Consider the following 25,028-nt stretch of genomic DNA (forward strand, 5'->3'; position numbering starts at 1 on the left):
CTACAGATGTGAGGAAAATTCCACTTCTTTTTTGTGAATGGCCAACATTTACTTGCAAAATCTATTCGGAAAAGGAGCTGCTTTTGCTGCAAAAGTGCAGACGGCAAAATGCCCCGAGCACATTTGATAATAATTGTAATTGCTTTGCCATTATATTAATAGAAAAATTATTTTTAAGGTGAGAAATATCAAATATGAGCACAATAATTTCATTCACTCAAATCGAACATAAAAACACGAGTTCTTTTCATTAAATAAGTGGTTATAAATCTTATATATTGTTTGAGCAGAAGGGTTCAGTCTGAATTGGCCCTCAGGTCGCCAGTGCAAAATTATAGTTTTTTTGCATCACAGTACCTCGTCATCCATTTGGATTTGCACGCAGCACTCTTACTTCTGTACAACGGTGGAGCTTCAAGGCACGCAGAAATAAGACTCTCTTTCAGAGAGACTCAGAATAACATTAGTATTCATTCAAAGGCGTGCTTCTGGCCACCTGGTGAGCTTAAGTCCAATGTTCAGGTTCATCGTAGTGACAACCGAGCTCACGTCATGAAAAACAAACTGACAGAGTTCGAGCAGAAACTGTTTTCAAGGTGAAAAGGAACACAGATTTTAAGGAATTAATAGAATCAAATTGATTAAAAAGAAAGAGATGTATTTGGCTTTGAATGAGAAAATAAGACCTCGGACTGAACGAGCAGCATAAAAATCCAGGAGGGATTTTCATCAAGTCCATTTTCCTTGATTTGAACTGAAAAACGTTTGCTCCCGTTGCTATTGGCTCTAATGCACGTAGGTGTGAAGCTATTGTTTCCTGCTGCCCACATCAAAATTCTTTGCATATACAATATTTCTGCGTGTCTCAAAGCGTGGTGTGCTGAGTAATTGCATTTCACCGTGTCGAGTTGCACGACTGCAGACATCCGTGTGCTCGTCCACAAACAGACACGTAAAGAACAAGAGCTTCCTCCACATGATTTTCACGGCTACTTAATTGTTTTCACGTGAAATCAGCCCCCGTTGGATTAATATAATAATTCAATCTTTGAGTTAACAACAGTAATTTGTGGTAAATCGTAATGAACAATAGTATTAAGTCACCCCATTTTCAGCTAATGGTCACCAACATGTGAGTTATTTCTCACAGTTGAGGCCTGGGGAGTTATATTATGCAGTCATGTTTGAACGTCAGAATACCTTTTTTCTTTCTTTTTTTTAATGCGTGCTTAATTTGCAGTGGTCGTCATTTGAGATCAAAGTCATTTTGTTTTTTTTTACAAGGCGCACCTCAGCAATACTCTATATTTTACTCTCGACATTTACCAGACCTTGGTGGGATGAGTGTGTGTGTGTGTGTGTGTGTGTGTGTGTGTGTGTGTGTGTGTGTGTGTGTGTGTGTGTGTGTGTGTGTGTGTGTGTGTGTGTGTGTGTGTGTGTGTGTGTAAGTTATATTAAGAATAAAGAGAGTCGTAGAAAGAAAATAGAAATGCCTCGTACTTTTCTTTTGAAGTATTCATGTGAACAAGTTTTGAAACAGTTCTTAAACCAATTAAAAGTAATATAACTATTGCAACAAGAAGATATTTCTATCCATCTATCCATCCGTCCATTCTTCTGGGCACTTAGGTCAAAAAATTATTGCTAATGATGATAAAACTTTACATCTGAAGCACTTTTGTAAACATTGTTACTTGCCTTGTTTCAAAGTATGAATATATTATAACAGCTGAATTATAATACATTAAAAGATATGGAGTAAAATGATAAAATAGAGCATAAAATGTGATCAAATGAAATGGAATTTTAAAAAAATCAATAGATGAAGTCAAAGGCAGTGAAATCTATTCTCGCCTCAGTAGGGGTGACCACTCCAGATAAAAACCCTGCGACTCCTTTTGTGTTTCCGGCGGAGCATTTTATCGCATGACAGACGTAAGCAGACACAAAAGGACCAAACTAGAACCAACCCATAAAAGCCGGAGACACTGGACGCCGAACAAAAAAACAGGCGATTTGACGTGGGCGTCTGTGACAAGAAGAATTAGCAGCCACTGGGCTGAAAGTGAAGCAGATAAGACTGGAGTGGATTCAGAGCGGCAACACGACGAGCAGCAACACGACGAGCAGCAACACGACGAGCAGCAACACGAGCAGCAACACGACGAGCAGCAACACGAGCAGCAATACGACGAGCAGCAACACGAGCAGCAACACAACGAGCAGCAACACGACGAGCAGCAACACGACGAGCAGCAACACGAGCAGCAACATGACGAGCAGCAACACGAGCAGCAACACGACGAGCAGCAACACGAGCAGCAACACGACGAGCAGCAACACGACAAAGAAGCAACACGAGCAACACGAGCAGCAACATGACGAGCAGCAACACGAGCAGCAACACGACAAAGAAGCAACACGAGCAGCAACACGAACGACAGCAGCAACACGAGCAGCAACACGACGAGCAGCAGCAACACGACAAAGCAGCAACACGAGCAGCAACACGAGCAGCAGCAACACAAGCAGCAACACGAGCAGCAACACGAGCAGCAACAAGACGAGCAGCAAAACGAGCAGCAACACGACGAGCAGCAACATGAGCAGCAACACAACGAGCAGCAACACGACGAGCAGCAACACGACGAGCAGCAACACGAGCAGCAACATGACGAGCAGCAACACGAGCAGCAACACGACGAGCAGCAACACGACAAAGAAGCAACACGAGCAGCAACACGACAAAGAAGCAACACGAGCAGCAACACGAGCAGCAACATGACGAGCAGCAACACGAGCAGCAACATGACGAGCAGCAACACGACAAAGAAGCAACACGAGCAGCAACACGAACGACAGCAGCAACACGAGCAGCAACACGACGAGCAGCAGCAACACGACAAAGCAGCAACACGAGCAGCAACACGACAAAGCAACAACACGAGCAGCAGCAACACGAGCAGCAGCAACACAAGCAGCAACACGAGCAGCAACACGAGCAGCAACACGACGAGCAGCAACACGAGCAGCAACACGACGAGCAGCAGCAACACAACCAGCAGCAACACGAGCAGCAACACGAGCAGCAGCAGCAACACAACCAGCAGCAACACGAGTAGCAACACGACGAGCAGCAGCAACACAACCAGCAGCAACACGAGTAGCAACACGAGCAGCAACACGACGAGCAGCAGCAACACAACCAGCAGCAACACGAGCAGCAACACGACGAGCAGCAGCAACACAACCAGCAGCAACACGAGTAGCAACACGAGCAGCAACACGACGAGCAGCAGCAACACGAGCAGCAACACGAACGGCAGCAGAAACAGACGTCTTCTCTGAAACTTTTAAACTTCTTGAGAAAAGCTAAACCAGCTGTGATGCTAACGTGCGGCGGACACTGATCCTGCTGCTGCTCGGAGTCAAACCCCCGTTTTCAAGGTCAAGCCTTCACCCACAGCCATATTAAGTGTCTGCAATCGGCTGAAATAGTCATTATTGTCTCACGTGTCATGTTGTCTTTGTTACGTCGACGGTATGCTTAGAAATATTGACATTGTTTTAACAGGCTAAACCTCCCCCGTCATCGCTAATCACACACGGCAGCAATATGCAACGCCGGCAACACGGCAATCACAACGGCAGACTGTTGTTAGGCTAATAAAAAAGGCTCTCATATCCAATATTTATGTGACTCATTCGACTCCATCTACTCTTCATTGGCGCTGCTCGGTTGTCTCATTTTGCAGATTCATGCTTGTGATTGTCTAAATCTAAACGGCTGCTTTGAAAAGGGCATCTTGATCAAGCAATGCTCGGCCCATTAGTGTGATGCACAAACCCTCCAGCCGCTTTTCCATTGATAACAATCCTCTGCATTATCTTCGCGACGCCAAATAAATAATAATTCCGCCATGTTCAGATCCCTGCACTCCTGTCAAGTATGTGGGGCCAAATCACATGAAACAAGGTTGAAGTTTTGAAAATACAAAGTCTGCTTTTTCTTTTCTGCTGTTGCAGAAAATTCAAGGTACAATCAATGATCCCAAAAAGTGAATTCATTCAGTTAATTTACAGCCAAAAGGTTGGGACAGACATAAACAAAACATCCCAACCCGTCTGAAAAGAGGTAGGAAGGAGTTATATTGAGCTATAAAGCCGGACTATTCACTATATGTGTATCATGAATAACTGAACTGTATTTGAACATAGCTGGATTTAAAAATGCTGCTGTTCTTTTATCTATATGTATTTTAGCTCACTCTGTGATGTCACCTCCACTTTTTACCAAACGCCTCCTCCAATATAATTTGACGCGTCTGTTTTTTTTTTTGATTTATTGTCCATAAATCTCTATTTTGTCAGCCAAGCAAAAATCCTCACCTAAATCCCACATGAGTCAGCTCGGTTGGGTAAAATCTATTTATTTCCCTCAAGAACATTTGATATTAATCTTCATGCCCCCGATTCCTCAATGATCCTCGGTGTCGTGAAAATGTGTTTCCCACTTTCCACTCGCCTCATTCCTTCCGAGCTCCGCCTGTTCCTCACAGACACAAACTGCAGTGCGGAGTTTCTTTAAAGCATCTTAAAGGGAGGCCTTGTGATTAGCTTGTTAATTGAAGTACTGAAGACTGAACTTTACTCAGAGAAAATGCTCGAGTCCTCGGCGAGGCACAATGGGGATGCGCTTTAATTCAAGAGTCCTCCATCCTCCAGAGGTCATTGTGTGCCGTGTGCTTATTTACTCAATGCAAGAGACAAGAGCAAAGTTTCCCATTTCCTGCTGCCTCTCTTGCACATGCAAAAAAAAACCCAAAACAAAACACATAAGCCCACACACGTGCATGCCAGGTTCCAACCTGCGTATCAAACTGCTCACAGTTTTCTGAATCCAACAAAGACGAATCAAAAATTCCATCAAGGGAAGAACAATCAATTTCTTGTCAGAAAAAAGCAGGATATCGATCCACTCACTGGGATTTGTGCCATTCTAGGGAGACGGACTACAACTAATAATAACAATGATGATAATAATAATATATCTATTTTATATAGCATTTCCGCTCAGAAATTGGATTTACTTTCAATTCTTCCATCTGTCTTTTTCAAAAATTGACCGTCTGGAGGCTCGCCGCCTAAAACTGCACTGAAATGGAGCTGCGCTGGCTAAACTGGCTAAACTGGCTAAACTGGCTTTAGCTGATGCATCCCCACTCCCCTGTCGGACGACGTTATTGGTGAGGACTTGTGGCTCTGGTGTATTTGTGTCAATTAAAGTCAAAACAAAAACAAAAACAAAAAAGAAATTTGAAACCAAACTGGGGCACACACATTGAAATAGTCTGTATATGTGTGTATATGTGTGTAAATGTATGTATATGTGTGTATATGTGTATGTGTATGTATGTGTATATGAAATTGTTGTTTTTTTGTTGTTGCTGTTTTTTACATCGGTTAGGCCATCTAGTTTGTACGTTTTTCTTCAAGAATGGGGTTGGAGTCTATAAGATTTTTTTTCTTCATCCAACTCCTGTTCTTCTTTTCATGGAATGTATTGTTTGTTTGTTTTTTGTTGGATTGTTGCTTTATTTTAGGTTGCATTACCTTGAAAAAAAAAGAATAAATAAAATGAAATGAAATGAAATGAAATGAAAGAGCAGATGTGAGGCTTGACGAAGGTTCCTCAATGAATGTAGAGGAAACACTGCTTACACTGGTTACAGAAATACATTTCACTGAAATGAAAAGGAAAAATACAAAAATGAACTTGTAATTTAATGAAATGATCAATAAGATCTGTGATAGCGGAACCTTTTGTTTACATTTATAGGAGCATCGCTGTTTGAAGTAAAATCTTTGCGACGCCACGGCGATAACGCCGCCTCAAAACAAAACTGCTTCCTTCGTTGTTGTTGCCATTCTTATTTCCGAGCCGCCTTCGCCTCTCGTTCTGCCGTTCTCGCACACCACTGGTGTCACTGCCATGTCTGCGCTTGTCTGCTATCAAAGGCTGCTTGGCTTTCACTTTGTTGCCCAAGGACACTTTGGCTTGGAGATGTGAGTAAATATCACCAGTTTGCGCTCATTCCTCTCCTCCTCCATGCCTATTTGAGCTGTAACACTTCAATCCCTCTTAATAATGTCCGAGGAGCGCAGGTTGTCGTTCAGGAAGCGTCTTAAGTGTGAAAAAAAAATTAACCTTCCCAAAATAGCATCGCGTTAAAAGCGCGACCTGGAAGGATTTTTGGCTGTTGCGTAAGACGAATTTCTACCAGGCAGTTGGCTCGCCGCAATTTGCCCGTCTTGTGGAAAGCCACTCCGAGTTCCTCATGCTGCCGCAGCGACGCTTGTAGCCCGTTGTGTCATTTAGCGGAGATGTTCGGGGGAGACCGGTAACGCCGCTCTAAACAAAGAGAAAGCAAGCCGGTCCTCCCGCCGCGCACGTTGTGGACGTCCTCGTTTCACATTATAACAATCCACAAGCTACTTTATCTGCAAACCTTCAGCCTGAGCAGAGATGGATTTCATCATGTTGCGTGTCGTGTCCCCCCCCCTCCCAACCCCCCCAACCCCCCCTTACGTGTATTTGTACATTGTGAGGACTTCAAAGCCAAACGTCAGGCCCCGGGGTGCCGCTGCACATTCACTTTGCTTGTGTGTTGTTGTTGTTGTTGTTGACGACGACGTGTGTTGGAACGTGATGCTCGTGTGTGCACCACTGCACTGATGAGGTGAGCTGCTTCGCTTTGTGTTGTCACAGGATTCTGTCGGCAATCTACTTAGACATACTCGTGAAGTCTTCCGCGGCGTGATTCATCTCAGTCTGTCCTTTTTATTTCATATACATGAAAGCGACGGCACAAAACAGACATAGGCAAGATGAGCCACGTTCTCCATAAATACAATTGTTTCCCCTCTTTGTGTTCTGAAGGATAAGTGACGCGTGAGTGCAAGATATGCAGTGAGCACACTGAGTGTGGGCGGAAGATTGTGTTTATATTTATAGGAATATTGCAGTTTAAATAAAAACCCTTGCTGGTGAAAAAGCGAATGTAGCGGCAACGTGTGAATGACGACTATGATTTTCAGGCCACGTCTCCGCAGAGTTTCAAATGTAAACCCATCGTTTTGGTGACTTTACATGGCAAGGTTTTAAAAACAATGTCTGTTGTTGTCTCTGTTGTTTCTAAAAAAAAATTAAACCACACACAAGCATGCAGAGAAGAATATGTGATAAACAATAACAACGGTGACTCTCAACTATGAAACTACCAAGTCCCAAGTTACTTGCATGTTTTCTTGCTTATAATTAATTTTTGGGGGATTCATGAAGAAATCACAACAAAAATAGCACAGAAGAAAATGGAACGTATTTTTTTTCCCTCAAAATATGTTCATTATAAACATATTTGAAAACATTTAAGGCAAATTAAAAACCTCATGACAGGCGATAGTGCAAAAAAACCTATAGTATAATAACTGTAACTTTCGAATACTTCCACAGATCGATGGATGTGAAAACCAGTGTTTGAACACTTGAATAACACGAATGACAACATTAACAGTCACAAACAGGAGGTTTCCTGTCCTTTGGCTCCGTTTCAAGTGAAAACACATGATTTTTGCATTTTCGTTTCAGAAACGTTTTGCATCGACACGACGGAGTAAGATCTTCTCTCATAGTCTAAGAAACGCTTTTGCTTTGTATCGGGAACTTCTCTGTGTTTTCTGGACACGCCATACCACAGAAAAAATTATACTGCCGCGTTTACACTGGCCTGTATTTGCACCATGTTCTCAAAAATATCAAAATATGTGAAAAACAGAGAAACAGAGAAGGGTTAAGGTTAAGAGGGAGATTGGACAGTGACCTCTCTGCTTCAGTGTCTCCCGTCGTAAAAAAAAAACGGAGATGCTGAGTGAGCGTTTTCAGATTTATCCACTCGGGGAGCCCGTTTAAAAATAATTAGCTGTTGAAAAACGCAGGCGGGTGGAACATCTTAACCTGTCTCCATCTGGACACGGACTGAATTGACGTCTTTTTTTTTGGGGGGGGGGGGGGTGTTTATCTTGTGATATATCCGGAGTGAATCCCGCTTTTCCACGACGTCAGCTGGGATCGACTCCGGCGACACGCAACCCTGAGTTGGATAAAGAGCCGTCGACGATGGATGGATCTGAAAATTCTCAGCCATTATTCAAGAAAATAGCCCAATGCTCAGTGAGCAGGACGGAGAATGATGGACTTCATGGTGAGCTGTCTAGGGTATACTGTTCCTCCCCACCACTGTCAGCAGGGATAAGATCCCCCCCCCCCCCCCCCCCCCCAACCCCCCAACCCCCCAACCCCTTGACACTCTTTTCGAAGAAGCCAGTACAGAAGATGGATGGAAGGATGAATTTGTGGTACCTTAGTGACTCTATCCGCGTCACATTTTTCTCTGGCAGAAAACCATTGATTTGCCAGGGGAGTCGTATAGTGCACAAATGAAAAAAAAAAAAAAAGAGAGAGTAAACACGGCACATGTTTTCTTCCGGTCGGAGGTTGAGGTCTACTTCTGTTTGAACGAGATCAAAGAGGAGCGAGATACACAATGACTGTGTGTGATGTTACAAACAGCCGGAGCCGTTTCACTCGCTTCTTGTTGGACGAGAAAATAAAGCTCAACGTCGATGAGTCATGACCGATGTGTGACTGTTTCACTAGAAGATCGAAACAAAACACTTGATTAAGACCCCCAGGTGTGTAGCGCCGCGTTATGTAATAATATAATACATTTTCAAGCCATTATGTAATTTTCGAATAAACAACATTTTCGCATTTTGTAATGACGTGTTATTGATATGATATTGCAACAGTTGCTTACATGCATAACATGCTTTATGTTGCAAACATAACAAAGGTGGAATCTCGGGCTCTAAATCCGGTTGAACTTTTTACACCAGCTGCTGGGAGAGTTAAAGGTGTACAGGAGGATTTTCACGAATTTTAGGAAAGAACCGCCCTCTCCACCTTTTGAAAAAATGCACATGCGCAAGGTTGTACCTGCACCCGAGACGGAACGCCTACTAAAACGTGTGCGAGAGACGTGCACGAGCCCAGTTCTCCTCGTGCACGCTCTGTTTACAAGTCGGCGTCGCTCACACAAGCTCACTTTACAAGAAGATTTGCACTTTTTCCACGATGTCAGACTCGCCACCGGTAAGTGAAAGTCTATTTACGACAAGCAAGCATTTTTAAAAGCTGAAGGCGTGGCTCACCATAGACACCTGAAAGCGCGCATGCGCAGAAAGTGAAAACTAATAGATCCACGCTACCTGGGGACGAGCACGTACGACGGCCTTACGTAATAGATCACCAGAATGATTGACAATTGGGAGGACCAATAGTCTTGATGATCCACCCGGAAAAAGAACATCCTCCTGTACACCTTCAACTTACAAGCCAATTAGTACTTCCACCAGCCATTTCTATTTTCTTGAGGAAATTAAAGCAGGTTGTAAATGAAACCAGATTTTAAGCACCACCGAGTGCATTTAATCATTTAACCTGCATTTTGTAAAAACTGTTGCAATATAGGACCTCAAGTTACTACAAAATGCAGTAAGGTTTATTTTGAAAATGCAGCATTGTTACATAACGAGTCCAAAATGTATTACATTATCATACATTGCACCATTATTACATAATGCGGCTCGACATGGTGCTTTCAAATTCACACAAAATCCATCCGTCCATCCATCCATCCGTCCGTCCATCCATCCATCCATCCATCCATCCATCCTCCCCTCTCTCCAGCACTCAGGGCTAAAGGCAGGGCGCCACCTCGACAGGCCAACAGTCCATCACTGGAGTAACGCAGAGTGACACACAATTACACACCTCCCCACCTACAGGCCATCCCGAGTCCACTCTCTTCTTAATGAGGGCAATTCAAAAAAAAAAAAAAAAGAATCCCGGGGCTGAAGAACAAAATGCAACGAAGACGCGGGCCCTAATAACAAACACCATTACTGGAACGTCAAGGAGCGCTGTGGGTTTAAAACCCCCAGCTTGAGCGTCTGCATGCAGTTTCAAAGGAGAGGAAGGACACCAAGATTGGAGACATGTTTCTGTCTTTAGAACATTTTTTTTTATTAAAAAGTACATTCAGGCTCCATCTGCTCTGTTGTGGTTTACTTTTGGAGTTCAAATATTGATCAGTGGGATTTCAGTGGGCTTGAATTGCACACAGGTACATAGTCTGTTTGGAAAACGGAAAAAAAAAAATGTTAAAACGTCAGTTAACTTGCAATGACTCGCCTTTTTTTTTTAAGCTTTGCCAATTAATTTCGATGCAGGCGCCTGTTCATAGAGACTGATGTAGAATCTGACGGTTTGTGAGATTAACCAGGATGTGAAGAACCAGCGAGCGGTGCGGTGCAGAACCGGCAGACATCTGGTGGCTGCAACAGAACCTGAAATGTTAACTATCGTCCCTGAAACGGAGCCGGAGCAAAGAATGTGGGGCGACAGGATGGCAGTTCATTCACGCCGAGTCTGAAACAGAGCAGACGCTCCCCCCGTTGTCTCATGTCTAATATCATTTCTGGATTAAAGCCAGACTTTAGAAGGCCACAGAATCACAGTGTGGGAAGTGACTGTTTTTACCCTGTTTGACAAAGAAGTGCAACAAAGACTGCCGCTTTCATTATGGAGCGACACTTTTCCTCAGCTGGCTTCAGACGACTTTTATATCCAGACTTACATGTTTCCTATGTTGTAGCTCTTACAATCTTTTCTGAACCTCTTTACTTGCTTTTCTTTTTGCTACAGCTCCACCAAATGACGAGATAAGTATTGGTAACTGTTAAATTACCCTGAAATTATACAACAAGGAGTGAATACTACGAATAAAACACATTTTCACAAAATGGAGGAGTGTTACATTCCACTGTTTCTAAAACTGTGTTCCTGGGATGCTTTGAAACAAGGTTAAACATTTTTTTGAGACAATACTCACTTCTCCAGGGATTTCAAACTCACATTCACACTTATGTACAATTTTAGAGACAAATGTTTTTACCCCAAATATATGCTTTTTGACTGTGGGAGAAAACGGAGAAAATGCACGCGCAAAGAGAGCATGCAAAGTTAAATGTAAAGTTCTTTCATAATCCTATTTTGTTGCTTTGACACTTAGAAGCAAGTTCATTTCTAAAAGTGTGCAGATTATCAATAGTTTCAGCGTCCACTTATTTTAATTTGATAATTCCTTGAAAAATTCATCACATATTAAGAGGAAAAGCAAAAATGTGGAGAAAGAGAATCCCCCTGACCACAACATTTTTCCATGTGCTCCCCGACCCTGAAGCTCTTTGGCACCCCTGGTGGAGACATGCCTACATACACTGAAAACCATAGCTTCGGAGAATTTGCAAGAGAAATAAAAAAAAAAAAAAAGGTTAACGTCTTCTTGAAGTACAATCCCTGCATCAACCGACTTCTCTGACCAGATATAATCTACTACCATACAATTAAACCGCAGAACATGTATAAGACAATTTCACCTTATAAAACCGACAGTATTGTTTGAAATGACGGCTCCGTTTGACTATTTTACCTTTTTAGCGTGACGTATTTGTGCAGTTGTTTAATCACTTATCAATAGGTCTTGGTCTTGCACAGTCGCATTTTCCACCATTAGCTCATGAGCTGAACAGTCGGGCCACGCTCCTTCAGTGTCGGTCAGTAAATCTCAGAGGCCGCCGCCACTGCGGTCTGCCCAAAACGCACACAAGACACAAAACAGAAATGTATTAAATACTTGATGAAGCCCTGAATAAAGTCTGAGCCTCGGAAGCTTTGACACATCCCTGTGGAGCCGTGAAGCCAGTGACCCAGATGGCTGGCCGGGGTGTGGGGAGCATGGAGCATCAGTGTGTGTGTGTGTGTGTGTGTGTGTGTGTGTGTGTGTGTGTGTGTGTCCACCTATCCCTATACTTCAGAGGTCAGTTGTTTGTTTGTGTGGGAATCCCTTGCCTGGTGCAGCGACGCACATATTGTCTGACCCAAGTTCAGATCCAAAGGGAATCAAGGGGGAAGGGGAACATGATTGAAGCCAAGCGTGCAGAGCGCAGCCCGGGTTGTGCGCAAGAGACAAACATTGCATGTGGGATGAGATCCGGGAGAGGAGGAGGAGGAGGAGGAGGAGGAGGAGGAGGAGGAGGAGGAGGAGGGAAGTGCAGCAGGCTCCCCGGCACTGGCACGTTAGCGAAACCAGCCAGGTTTACATGCGTGCTGCATGTGTGCGTTATCTGTTTGGATGGGAGGGTGTGGATTGGCGTGCGAAAGAGAGGAGGATGCAGCTGGGGGACACTGATTGGTTGTTCCGGCTCGCAGGGTGTGGCCAGAATATGAATGACTGCTCTTCCCTTTCGCGCTGCCAGGTTTTTGGGGACAGATAGCGGAGGAGGGGATGGGGTGTTTGTGATAGTGCATGCGGAGAGGGCGAGAGCATCAGAGCTTGTGAGAGAGGAGACGAAAGAAAAGGGGAGGGGAGAGAGAGAGAGAGAGAGAGAGAGAGTGAACAGGAGCTTGCGAGGAGAAAGAGGGAGGGAGCTTGAGGCAGCGAGGCTGGACTACCGCTCAAACACTGCAGTCTTTCTTTTGCTTCTCTGAGGAAACTGTCTTTCTCTTCCTTCTGCCCGTCTCTCCTTCTCTGCTCCTCTCTTTTCGCCCGGCCATGACCCCGGTGGACACCCTGATTTCTCTCCCCACCTAGAGAAGAGGAGAGGGAGCGCTTGTAGCGGAGGAGAGGGACACGAGAGGAGGGGGACACCGCACACTTTTCACCTCACTGATGAGAGTCTGGAAATTAATTAAGCGCCGTCAGCTCCGAGGGGAGACTAAGAGGCAGCTGAGAGCATGGACTGCTAGATGTGTGAGGAGTAGGCTGTGGAGAGTCGCAGGGTAAAACCCCCCCCAGACACTTTTCAGAGACAAAAGGGACAAGTTAGGGCAGACAGTTTTCAGGAGAGGGAAAAAAAAAAAAAAACGGAGAGAGAGAGAGAGGAGAAAATTGAGAAAGGCTGCAATTCCACGGAGGGACAATTCAATTCCGGACACCCGGAGAAAGATCGGCTCACAGGCATCATCCACCCTCCCATGCTTCTTCCCAACGCTCCTCTCGCGCTCATAACTCCATCCCTCCCCTCTCATCTCATCTCATTCCTCTTCTTTATTTTTGCATGTCAGCAAAAAGCACATCAAGAGCTACAGCCACTCTCTCAACACTCGAGTGAGACCCGAGCGTAGCTGGGTTTTTCTTTTCTTTTCTTTTTTTAAAAAATCCTCAGCGGATGTGTGATCTATTACTGAGTAAAAGAAGTTGATTGGTACCGAGCAAAGGGTGCCATTACTTTTCTGGGCCGGGAGCACCTGCTCGGGAATTTCTCATGAGACCAGGTAGGACGTTTCTGGATCGTTTTCGCCTTCCTCGCCGAGCAGCCGGAGGGGTTGAGCTCTCCGCTCGTTTACCTGATTGAAGCGTTGTGAGATGAAACTGCGAGCCAGCTTATCTCACAAAGCATGACGCCCTGTGTTTGAGGGATTACAAAGAGAGGGGAAGGGATGTGCAGGTGTGTGTGTGTATATTGGGATTATGTCCTAAATACACAGAATTACACAGGTGTTGCAGCAGGATTATCCAAAGTCTGGCAGTGAAAGAAAAAAATATATATAATTAAAAAGGACTTGAAGTCAAAGTGAAGGGGCAGCTCAATATCTCTGGAAGATTAACTCAGATCAGGTGCCGTCACACTTTGAGTAGAACTAAACCTGCAGTCCCAGGGTTTGTGAGGGACCATGACTTTGTGAGCTGAACCCGGGAGAAGAAACCGTCTCTCAGCACCTCTGTGGAATAACCCCCCTGGTCCCCCCCCCCCCCTCGATTGTGAACTTTGCTCAGATCCCAAAGTACCCAGAGGGACTATTAAAGACTGTCCATAATGAGACGCTCCAGCACAGACGAGACTCCGTACCGGCGCAGTCCGTCTCTGGACAGCAAACCCGACACGCCGCCGTTCACTTCCGGGTTCCACCGCTTCAGCGGGGAGTTTGAGTACAAGCGGCCGCCCTTTGCCTTCGGCTTCCACACGACGAAGGGGCCGCAGACGTCCAAGGGGCGCTACGCCCAGGGGAAGAAGTATGTGGTGTTTTACCTGGACCTCTCCTTCATATTCCTCCTAGAACTGCGGCGCTGCAGGATGGCCGAGGGCTGCATGATGGCCCTGCGATATGGAATGGTCTTCTTCAACCTCCTCTTCTGGGTGAGTTTTTCTTTTTTCTTTCTTCAAAAATCATCTCGAGTATGTGTGTGTGTGAGCGACTTTTTGAAAGGCTCCTGCTTGCCAGAAAGAGACGCTTGGAATTTTCTTGACTTTTTACCATGTCGGTGCCTGTGCTGCTCTCGCAAGCCTTGCCGAGTGTGTGAGTGTGTGAGTGAGTGACGCTCGTGCAGTGAGGAGGGGGCCAGTGTGAGAAAGAGCTCATGCATTTAGATGGTGTGTACAAAGCACACTGTGTGGGTGAGCAAAGCTTTTTTTTTTTCTTCTTTTTTTTCTTCCTCTTCCCCATGCAGTAGTTGAGGTGTGGGTGTACACTGCATTGTTTTCTTTTGTGTGTTTGAGCCGCGGCACATTTGGAGCTGGTATTGTGCAGACGCTCGTTAATCACAGTGCTGCCGGTGCGCCGTAATTCTTCACCTACCTCTGCTTTACCCCCCCCCCCCCCCCCCCCCCCCCCGCTCGGCGGTACTTCTCAGTCCATCAAAGCATCTGCTGTCAATCTGGCTGATCATATCTGTTTACCGCGGGGACTGCTGAGCCGCCGCCGCCGCCAGTCCCCCCCCCCCCCCCCCCCCCCCAATAGCCCCGCAGCAGATCACTTTCATTCACTGTGTGAAGCCTGTCATGTTCCTAAGCTCTGCTCCATATTTAAAGATCACATTCCTTTCTGCCCTGCCACATCTCCCACTGTGCAATCTGTCGCAACTTGTTATTGAGTTTTTGAAGGAAATGCGTCCTCTGTGGTTACCTTCATGGAATTACTTTGATTTGTCATACGGCGCTTCTTACTGGTGCGAGAAGGAAATGAGGACGTGCAGATCGAAACGCAATCTTAGCTGCCAAAATGCAATCTCAGCCAAGGAAATGGTGACCTCTTCACCTCCACATCTACCGTCTGCTATAAACTGCTGTCAAAGAGGGGTCGCGCTGTTTGTCATTCGTGTGTGTGTGTGTGTGTGTGTGTGTGTGTTGCTCCAGGCAGATAAATAATGACGGCTTGACCATGACGAGGTAAAGAGTCTCTCCTGCTGGACAGCCAATCATAGTACGATCCTGCAGGTGAGAACAAAGGAGCTCCTTCAATCTCACATCTATCTTTGTGAGAGAAAAAAAAGAAAAAGAAAAGAAATGCTATTACATGCAAGCCGGTTCATCCACAGACTTTTCATTTCCCATTTAAAATCTGCATATTCAACAGAGCATAGCCTCAATGTTCTTAGCGCAGTAACAAGACCAGCAATAGACGCTATATTCACCAGCTGCATCGTAGAGCGGCGATCTCTGAAAGGAAGACAATTACAACTGACTGCTCAGTTACAATTAGTGGAGTGTGAATTTCACTGGAACTTTTATGGTATTAGAAAACAGCTGCTGTCTCTGGTGAGCGCGGTTCACTGTGTTACATTAGCCTGCTTGCACACTATCAGTGAAGTATGTCGGTACTTCAAATCCTGCAGATTGATAGTATATTTCAGTTCTTTCTCTCAAGGACAGATGTGATATCACGTTTTTAGCATTCCTCCCGAGAAGAGCCTGCCGTTGAAGTTACAGATGACTTAAAAATGCTACTTCACTCCAAATTGGACAGCGCCGGTAACGCGCCACATCAATCAACCCTCCATTGTTTTGTTTTTTTTAGCAACTAACAAACAACTTCTATATATATACAATCATGGAAACGTCTGTTAATCTGTGCTTTTGTTGGAGATGCTGTCTCTCCTGCTCCCATTACAACCTGTATGATGTCGTCCAGTATTTTTAATGCGCGGCGGCTTCAAATGTACATTAGCTTCCTGTCATGAGAGTCGTCTGTCTGCATGCTGGTACTCTATCTCAACTGTCCTCTCGCATTGTCTGGTCAAAAGTAAACGCAATGAAGTTCTGTCAAAATGTGCATCCTCTGATTTAACGTACAGGAAATGAGGCGTGTGCAGTCAAAATGCTGGATTTCGATGACGATCAAACCAAAACAACATGTACGCAGCATGTCCGTTCTCTTTGAGTGGATTGAGTCATCAGACCGGCCGACAGAGAGCCGATGTTTCACAGCGACGCTACAGTCATATGCCTTCATGTACAACATTCTCCACAAAAACTCCACAGTCCCTCTGGCGTGGTCGACACTTCATATATCTGTTAGTTTAGCTTTATAAGAGCGGCGTGCTGTATACATGAAGGGAGTCTATCTCAGCAGTGGGCTTTTATTTTTTTGTTACTTCACTTCAAAAACAAGTGAGTTTTTGCACAACTGCTGCAGTACTTCACTTGACAATTGACTGATTATATGAGACCAGGGGAGTCAAACTCATTTGAGTTCATGTTCCACATACAGTCCGAGTTCGTCTTGAGCGAGCCGGGCTGGTAGAATAGTGCCATAATAACCGTTCAATTTAAACTTTGAGCCTTTTCTTTGTCGGGGAACAGTGTATATGTGATGAAAATGTTGATGTCTTCACAAAAAACAAATAATTTCCACTGAAAATGACTGACGTGAAGCCAATTTTAATGAAACCTTCTGTTGCAAAACGCAGTGAAATGTCCAAAAGACTCCTATAGCTGCTGAATTATGCATGTTTTTACAAACTCGGCCAGACTGCATGACTTTGAGGCCAGTTTGAGAACTACGAGGCAGCGAGCTTTCATGGCAACATCACTGAAACGTCAACTCAGGTTTCAGTTGTGGGTTGTGACAACGGCTGTGCAACACAGATGACGAAGGGAGACAACTTCCTTTAGTTGCAGGACTTACTTTTCTTTCTTTCTTTTTTTTTTAAAGGGACGCACCAGCTTGTATCCTGTGTGAAATAAAACTGATAAAGCTCTCACGTCCAGCATTATTTAAGTCCGATCCCCGTCACCATTTCCACTGGGATTAATAAACTGACGCACCACTAATCCATCTCACCACTGCAACAGTCCTCACAGTATCACGAGCTTCCGAAGTGATGATTGGGTGTATTTATAAGAACACGGTTGGTATATATTTTATGCTGCCAAACACGTTTGAGTGACCAGCCATCCAGAAGTGTTGCAGCTTCTGCACAGCGCGGTGACAAATTGATCCGTCCAGGAAATCACTTCTTAATGGAGCGTTTTTGCTGATTTGTCAAACTCAGAAAGTAGAACGCGGAGTGGGTGGTGCTGATGTTTCCATTTCTACAGCTTTTTCACCACATTAATTTACCTCAATAAAAATGAAAGGGTTTTTTGTTTTTTTTTGCTTGCTCTGAAAGGCTGTTTTTCTCTTTGGTGATGGTATAAGACCATCCGTCCACTAAATCAAATTACCTGGAGGTGCAAAACAAGTTTAAAATTTAAAATGAGGCAAACACAGCTTCTGAAGTTTCATTTTATTAAAGATTTTGAAACACAAACAAAAACTGCATCTTACGTTGTTGCACTTCGAAAGTTTCAATTACAAAGTTGGTTGGTAAATATTTTATTACATTTTCAGCTGTTTTTGTACCTGATTTAAGTAGTTTTAACTTTATTTGCCAGCATTCTTCCAGACAATTTAATAATTTTGGAAATAGAATAGAATAGAATAGAAATACCAGGTAGGAATTCTTTTCAGCATTGCTCCACACAGAATAAACAGAAAGAATGGATAAAAACAGGATAAAAATTTAATTAGTAATTATGAATATGAATATGTACAAGGCTTCACAGTGACTAACAAAAGAATTATGGTGAACACCGTCCTCCCACAGTCTAACATGATGGAAAGGTGTTCAAGCATTGTTAATAGAAACTTTTCACCTTCCAATTAGTGATGTGATGTGATCGTGCTAAAAGTGGTTAGGCGGAGACGACGGAGTATCTGTGGAGCGTCCGTCCTGCATTCTTTTGTCTCGGTGACGTCAAGCTGATGACAAGCAAGCAGCTTTAGCTGTATGGCCATTTTAATTAACCACAAAATAACAAATAAGGTGAAAAAAATGCACAGTGCACAATTCACACGTATCACAGAGAAGAGATACAGACAATACAAATAAAACAGTTCAAACAAATAAAAGGGTAAAAACGTGGGTGGTGTGAAAGATATTAAAAGGTGAGTAAAGTCGTATAGCGTAAAAAAGCCCACGGCTCACGTGGTGTTGAAGGCCGAGGAGAACAGGTGAGTTTTGAGATGCGTTTTAAAAACACATGGAGGTCACCTCTGAGCTCGTGCATCATTTTCCGTTCACTTCGGGGCCGCCGGTCAGAGGAATCAGCCCAGAGAGGTGGGGAGGGCCAAGGCTGTTAATAGATTTAAATGCAAGTAAAGAGTTTAAAATGGATCCTAAAATGTACGGGCAGCCAGTGCAATGAGGCCAAAACCGCAGAGATATGCTGGTATTTATGTGTTCCAGTTAAAAGAAGAGCTGTTCTGCTGTTTGAAGGTCGTGCCATGAGAAGCTTTATTTTGGCGGGCTGCCTCTGGTGGAAGAAAGTCGACTTTACAACAGCCCTGATCTGGGCGTCAAGTCCTTGGCCCGGATCCATTTTGACCCCGAGATTAGTAAAGACAGGCTTTGAAAACTGGGCCAAAGGAGCCAGATCTATGGGGCGGGGGGTCCCAGTGGAGCCCCCCCCCAAACACCATCACTTCTGCTTTTGGCTCATTAAAAATCCAGAAGGTTTAATGCCATTCGGGCCTTCAGGACGTCATTACTGGAGTAATAGTTTAATCGAACACGGGTCATTCTTCGTCAGCAGCACATAAATCTGGCGATCATTCGCACGGCGGCGGAATGAAAGCTCACGCTGGCAGAGGATCGAGCGAAGTGGGAAGCAGGTACACAGAGAAAAGCAGAGGGCCCAGCACTGAGCCCTGAGGGACCCCACGCAACAGGGAACACAGAGCAGGAGTCACAAACGTCACAAAAAAAATAAAAAAAATCCCACACTGCCATGGAGATTTCAATACTTGAAGAAACACCCAGTTCAAACAGTGCCTGTTTCAGAGCCACTTGCTGTTTAGCCGACGCTCTCCGATGTGCTTCTCGCAGGAGACTCAACACAACATATTTTATCTCTCAATCCTTGCAGGTTAATGCAGTTCAGTAGCCCATCTAAATGCCTTTTTGATTTAAAAGGTGGTTTCGCCTCACACTTGTAGTGCTTTCCCTTGACCATTAAAGACTTGACATTACACACAGAGAGACAGTAAATATCCAATGCAATAAACTGGAAGTTAACACACACCGGCTAGCCAAGTGCTAACGACGCTTAAAGCCAGATTCATGACATAGAAATAGCTCATTTGACAATTTCAACACATTTCGCATGAAAAAAATTCAAGTGAATTAAAACGTATTGTCACATTAAAGTCAGTAAATTGACAAAACAGCCCGTTATTCTGCTTACTGTCGGTTTTGTGATTCAAACACACCTTTTACCGTACGTTACGTCCCAAAACTAATAAACCATTCTGGTTTATAATGACCAGGGGATGTAATTAGTTTCTTTGGTGTGGATAGAAGAAGATATGTGGGTTATTTTTATTAAAAAAAAAGTATATGTATAAAACAAATGCAGTTAAATACTAATGGGAGATAGATGCAGACAAGAGCATGCATTCATAAGTTTATAAGTTGCAACTTTGCCAAACTTCACAAGTGAGTGATTACACATAGTTCCATATCCAGTCTCCTGGATCCTCAGACTTTTTTTTTCAACAGACCTCCTCTGTTTATCATTAGCCTTCTCATGCTCCTCCCAGCGAGCCTTCGCCCTCATGGCGTCCGACGCACTTTAAGATCCTGTTAACACAATTTGCACATGTGTGGGGTTTCATTACAAAAACAACCAGCAGCACCCTCTACTGGCTCAACACGAACACTACATTATTTTCAGCGTTTGTCATCGCAAAGTAAATGGACATCATGAGGTAGCGTTTCCACGCCGTTGAACAGTTCACTAACACGTTCTCTCTCTGCTATGATCAAAACATCCTGCTTTTTCAGACCCATTTCCTTCAATAACATCTGACCGTTTGGACCAATACAGCATCTAATCTCAGTCACTCCATAATACACGCTGGGATAGAAAACGCAGAAATGTTCCGTCGGTGTTGGTCTGGTTCTGCTGCACCAGCAGGGGTGACGGAGAGCGACAGGACCCAGCGAAGAGCAGCCCTTTACTGATTACATAATGGACGCAGATCGCTTTCCTTTCTGATCTATTGATTCTACATTAAAGTTGCCCGACTATGAAGCCGCCTTTTATTAAGCTCATTTCCTCCAACCTTAATAACGTCTGTGTGACGGGATACAAGAATAAGTAGCACAGATAAAGTGGAGGAGTGACGTGAGGAAAGATTATGGCAAAAACTCTCAATTTCTTCATTGGATGAAAGAAGTTTGTGGTGACAGTTTAGCATTAATGTGAGACTAATCTCCTTTTCTGTATTTTTCACAGTGCAGACATTAAAATTCCACACGATTGTTGACTTCAGACTGTTAAATATCTTTATCTTGTGAGAAAGCAATCGGCTAATAATCGATAGACGCGTGAATAACTGCAAATGATTAAAGGCGCAATATGCCAAACTAATAGTTTTAAGTGCTGTGAAATTAATTAAATCCATAAATATGATGTGAAGAAACGTTAGAAAGGCTGCTTGTGTTTTCCTCTGCGAGGATGCAGCATGCTAAAACTGTCTCTGTCTCTGAACGTCTGGACTCCAGATGATTTAAAAAAAAAAATATTTTTTCATAAATGTATTTATATTTCTGTTGTTTTATGTCAAAAAGCCAACAACACTTACTTGTGGCCTGGCAGGATAACTTCTCCTGTTGTTTCTGTGTCAACAGACAATTTTTTCAAAATGTTGCTGTGTAAATGCAAACATTATCTTTAAAAATAAAAAAATATTATTGAATCGTTGTCAGATAATCTGGGGCCTAAAACACAAACTTTAGGTAAAATCCAAAGTGTAGATTGTGTTTCCACATCAGTGTTTCACAGTGATGTGGCTACCTGACGGGCTAGTTAGCATCGATATGAGCTAATGGCTATCATGCTAGCGACGCTAACTCGGTTCTGCAAACAAATATGGCGTTGGCGAAGGTCTGCGCTCTAAGTTAGCATCGATATGAGCTAATGGCTATCATGCTAGTGACGCTAACTCGGTTCTGCAAACAAACATGGCGTTGGCGAAGGTCTGCGCTCTAAGTTAGCATCGATATGAGCTAATGGCTATCATGCTAGCGACGCTAACTCGGTTCTGCAAACAAATGTGGCGTTGGCGAAGGTCTGCGCTCTACCGAGCGTAGCTCTAGTTTCACAGTTGAGTCACCTGTGATATACAAATACACAAACATTCATATGAATGTAGGTCCTTATAGCATATTTCTTTCTGTCCTTCCTGTGTGGTTTCATTCCAAAAACAAGCAGCAGCACCCACCAGTGGCCTTACGTCAAAACTACACCATTTTCAGTATTTCTGTCGTTTCTGTGTAAACGTACAATGTTTTCGAAACGTGTAAATGGAGTCTTAGTGCAGCGGGTGAACACACACACACACACACACACACACACACACACACACACACACACACACACACACACACACACACACACACACACACACACACACACACACACACACACACACACACACACACACACACACACACACACACACAGAGAAAGAAGGTGAAAGTAAAAATCCCTACTCTGCCTCAGTCAAGTCGAAGTATGACGGTACACACGGTGAAATGCACTCAGAGCGGTGAAAAGTGTCTCTTTCAAGGACGTTTGTTTCGCCTGTTTCTGGTCTTTGAATTGACATCAAACATCACTCATGAATAATTCGACTGCGGTGCTGAATGAGCGTCTTTCCTGTTTTCAGGTTCTTTTTCATCACTGTCTTCCCGAGGCTTTATCATACACATAATGTCATGTTTTCACATTAATTGGTCTTCATGTTTCTATAAATAAATTTACATTTCTCACATCGATTTTGACTTTTTAAGTCAGTATGAGGCACACTGCTGGATGATCTCTTCATCTCGGCTGAAATTCAATGTGATGTTTGAAAATGCTACAATGTTGTTTTTTTAATTACACATAATTGTACGTATTAAAAGAAAACAGAAGATATTTTAAAAAGCCAATAAGAAAAGTAATACAGATAAAAGTACAAACATGATTAGGAATTATAGTTTTGTAAATCCTATTTAAAGCATATATAATTAAGATGTAAATTCCATTAAATACAACAAAACTGCAATTCAATAAACAGAACACATTTTTGTTCTATTCTAACCAAACATATGGTTCAAGTTCACATCAGCTTATATTAATAATTATATAATGACACATTATTAGTCTCCGTATTATTTCTTCTAGTTTAATTCATTTTGAAGACTATTTTCAGCGTCTGTCCCTCTCTTTGTTTTTCATATAAAAAAGGTCAAAACCTTTTTGGGTATACAACAACTTTACCCTTTATTCTTTCTTTTAATTTTATATGCTTGCTCCTCGGCTCATTCAGATTCTGCTGCGAGGTGTTTCGTCTTGACCTTGACGAAAGAGCAAGCTGAACTGACAATAAAGTTTTTCTTTCTCCTTCTCGGTGCACTTCAGAAGTAGATAATGTTATATCAGAAATCTCCTGTTTTTGTGCTTTCTTTTTCCAGTCGAAGATTTATTTGTGGAGTTTTCCTTATCCGAGTGGTGTGAAGATGGATAAAGGCTGGTTTATGCATCGTTCAGGCTGGAGTGGATTCGGGCGAAGTGGGAAACGCTCTCACTGCAGAGGTTGTTCCTTTGCATTTTAAATCCAAAGCAGATCCGCCCCCCAGCCAGAACTGCACACCAGTTCTTCATTTATACCTTTTAAACATTCGACTACCGTATTTTCCGCACTATAAGGCACCTAAATACCTCAAATTTTCTCAAAAGCTGCCAGTGCACTTTATAACCCGGTGCGCTTTATATATGGAAGAATTGCTCTACTCGAGACTGCTATTTGACAGCTGAACAACCAGAAGCTTTTATTTTGACAACTCTAACTTCGCAACTGGATCTCCAGAGCGGACGACACTCCGCACAACACCTTCATCACTCATGGTTGCAAACCAACATTCTAACAAACCAAAATAAACTAGATGAAATAATTACTCCCTAAACTGGGGAACAAAAACACATAAACACAATCAACACAACACCAAGCCCAACAACAACCCACAATAACCTCCAACAACACAAAACATGAATTCCCATCATGCCTTGCAGCGACAAATTCATCCTGAGCTCCTCAGTGCAGCCGATAGTTGCAATGAATTATGGGAGTTTCTGTTTGTGGTGTTTTAAGTGCAATTATTGGGGGTTATATTTGGTTTGTGGTGTCGGTAATAATTGTGTTGTGTTGTGTTTTTGTTGCTTAGTTCATGTAGTTTAGTTTATTACCGGTAGTTGTAAGTTGTCAACCAGCAGTGAAGAAGGTTTTGTGTGTAGTGTCGTCCTGGCATAGGCTGCAGGTAGGACTATCAAAATAAAGCGCGTGCACCTCTCTGGGTGTTAGAATCAGTGGAAAATGTAACCTAATGGCTTTGAGATATAAAGGTTGCTGATCACTGGTCTATTCCATGTGCCTTATAATGCGGTGTGCCTTATATATGAACAAAGTTGTAAATTATGTCAATCAATGTAGGTGCGCCTTATAATCTGGTGTGCCTTATAGTGCGGAAAATACGGTACTCGTTTTTCTCCCAAAATGATGCTTAATATAATAATAATAGTTTCTGTCTCGACCACGCCGCAGCTGCTCCCGCCGGCGGAAACAAGCAAAGTGAAAGGCCGGCCTTGTGCCATCTCCCGGAGGGATGCTTTCAGGTCAGATGAGTCCTGGAGTGGTGTTGAGGGCTTCTCGCTCGGTTTTCCTCCCAGCCTGTTATCACGCCGTTCCCTCGCGGTGGGCAGCAAGCTGCCAATCACCCACGCTGGGTTGCTGCGGGAGCAGCGGGACGTGGAGGAGAACCAAATTGTGCTGTAAGATGTCGAGGTGCTGTTTGTTTGGCCGGCTGGTAGAACAAGACAGGGACAAAGATGTGAAGTCAAGATTCTCCTCGTTCTGTTTTAATGCGAGTGCTGGAGTCAGAGGTGTCAAAGGTGCGGCCCGGCGGCCAGAACTCCCCCGCCGGACAGTCCAGTCTGACCCGACACGTGAAATCTACCAGCTGCGATATATTTATTTCACCACCGGGGGCGCACTTCCAGACGATCAAGACAATTTGTAGAAGTTATTCTGATCATCTTATGAACAATCCTTTGGTATTTTTGAGTTCCAGCTCCATGTGACAACATGTTTTAGAACTTTGAAGTACTAAAGAGTGTATTAGAAACCCACAGTGACATGGAAGTTGTAAAGCACATGGTGGGCGGAGGTATGATATCGGTGAAATTACAGTTCTTCTATATACAGTTCAGTTTCGTCACGTGTTGTGAAGACATAGTTAATCAATTGTGACTGAGGGAGCGGCGCAGGGGATTGTGGGAAATGCTTCCCGTGACTTTGTTTGGCTGTTGTCATGGATACACATCGTAATTCTGTGTTTCAGCGATGGTGTTGGTTATCGTCGCTTTACCGTTTTATGTCTTTGTTGGTTAATTTAGTTGTATTCTGTGACGCACCGGGAGACATCCTACCAGTTTGTGCACGTTGACGTGACAACATAGTAATAAAAAAACAAAACAAGACA

At 43.6% G+C, this 25,028-nt stretch overlaps 1 protein-coding gene across 2 annotated transcripts in view; it reads left to right on the top strand.

Annotated features, from left to right (window-relative positions):
- Nucleotides 1–25,028, top strand: part of tspan4a (tetraspanin 4a) — a gene marked incomplete at its 5' end in the record, with an annotated part of 243,364 nt that overhangs the window by 53,149 nt on the left and 165,187 nt on the right. Inside the window, one exon of one of the 2 annotated variants that reach the window (XM_080502307.1) lies at nt 14,240–14,319. In XM_080502307.1, coding sequence (XP_080358433.1) covers nt 14,257–14,319 — 63 coding nt within the window. Of the gene's footprint in view, nt 1–13,998; nt 14,320–25,028 lie in introns of those variants that run through there. The other variant, XM_080502306.1, reaches the window with a different exon arrangement.

This window comes from Blennius ocellaris (genome assembly GCF_963422515.1).
Source record: "Blennius ocellaris genome assembly, chromosome: 1".
Taxonomy (NCBI): Eukaryota; Metazoa; Chordata; class Actinopteri; order Blenniiformes; family Blenniidae; genus Blennius; species Blennius ocellaris.